The sequence below is a fragment of the Sphaeroforma arctica genome (genome assembly GCF_001186125.1).
Source record: "Sphaeroforma arctica JP610 unplaced genomic scaffold supercont1.12004, whole genome shotgun sequence".
Classification (NCBI taxonomy): domain Eukaryota; class Ichthyosporea; order Ichthyophonida; genus Sphaeroforma; species Sphaeroforma arctica.
This window is the reverse complement of record NW_014028554.1, coordinates 1-772: the sequence shown is the minus strand read 5'-3', so window position 1 is coordinate 772 and position 772 is coordinate 1. Positions and strand designations below refer to the sequence as shown.

General features: G+C 47.3%; 1 protein-coding gene across 1 annotated transcript; it reads right to left on the bottom strand.

Annotated features, from left to right (window-relative positions):
* Positions 1-100: 100 nt before the first annotated feature.
* SARC_17765 (hypothetical protein) lies at positions 101-530 on the bottom strand (the record flags this gene model as incomplete). Its single annotated transcript, XM_014288147.1, has 1 exon — positions 101-530. A coding segment is annotated over one exon (430 nt), but the record flags the coding sequence as incomplete, so codon positions are not given.
* Positions 531-772: the final 242 nt, after the last annotated feature.

Below are 772 nucleotides of genomic sequence, written 5' to 3'. Positions count from 1 at the left end.
TTTTGTTTCAGTGACAAGTTTCGGTAAGATTGTCACTTAACTTCTACCCTCGGTTGCACCTCATATATGTGTTTGTGGTAACCTCAAATCCCTGCGCAGTCTGCACACTTCGCAATAAAATGTTTACATTTCTCTGCGTGCGTGCCATTCCAGCGTCCATTCAGCTCACGTTGGGTCATGCGCCAGCTGCAATCGGCCTCAGCACAGTCCTTGGTCTCTTTATATTTTGGCTTAGGAGGTTCGGCTGCCTGAATAGATTTGTTGCCCAAGGTCCCGCAAGTATTGGCATGGTTCTTGTGACCATCAGTACCTTGTACATGCTTGTTCTCCTGGCCACCTCTGCCTCCACCTTTGTTCCCTTTATTATTCCTCGTTCCCGTATAAGAGTCTCGACCATTACCTAGTACGTTCGTATTGGGTACAACCTTCTTACTCGGCTGTATGAATTTCGCCACAGAACTCGGGCGTTTCGAAACCGTCTGATCTGGTCTCGAATAAAACTCAGTCCATGTTAGGTCGGCGAGTTTCATGATACCATAGGTTGGCCCTTCAATTGAAATCTCACGTACCTTGTCTGGATAAGATTGATGCATGTCTGCGTACAACACCTCTTGGTCTTTTCGGTGAAGAGCCGACCAACAGAATGTTTGTACCCATAACACGCACATGCTCAACTTGTCGGATGACAATTCTTGTGTCTGAGCACGTGATATATGGGTGTCCAGGTCTAAGAGGCAATGAGACAATGGAATCCCTTCGTCCGGTGGTACCG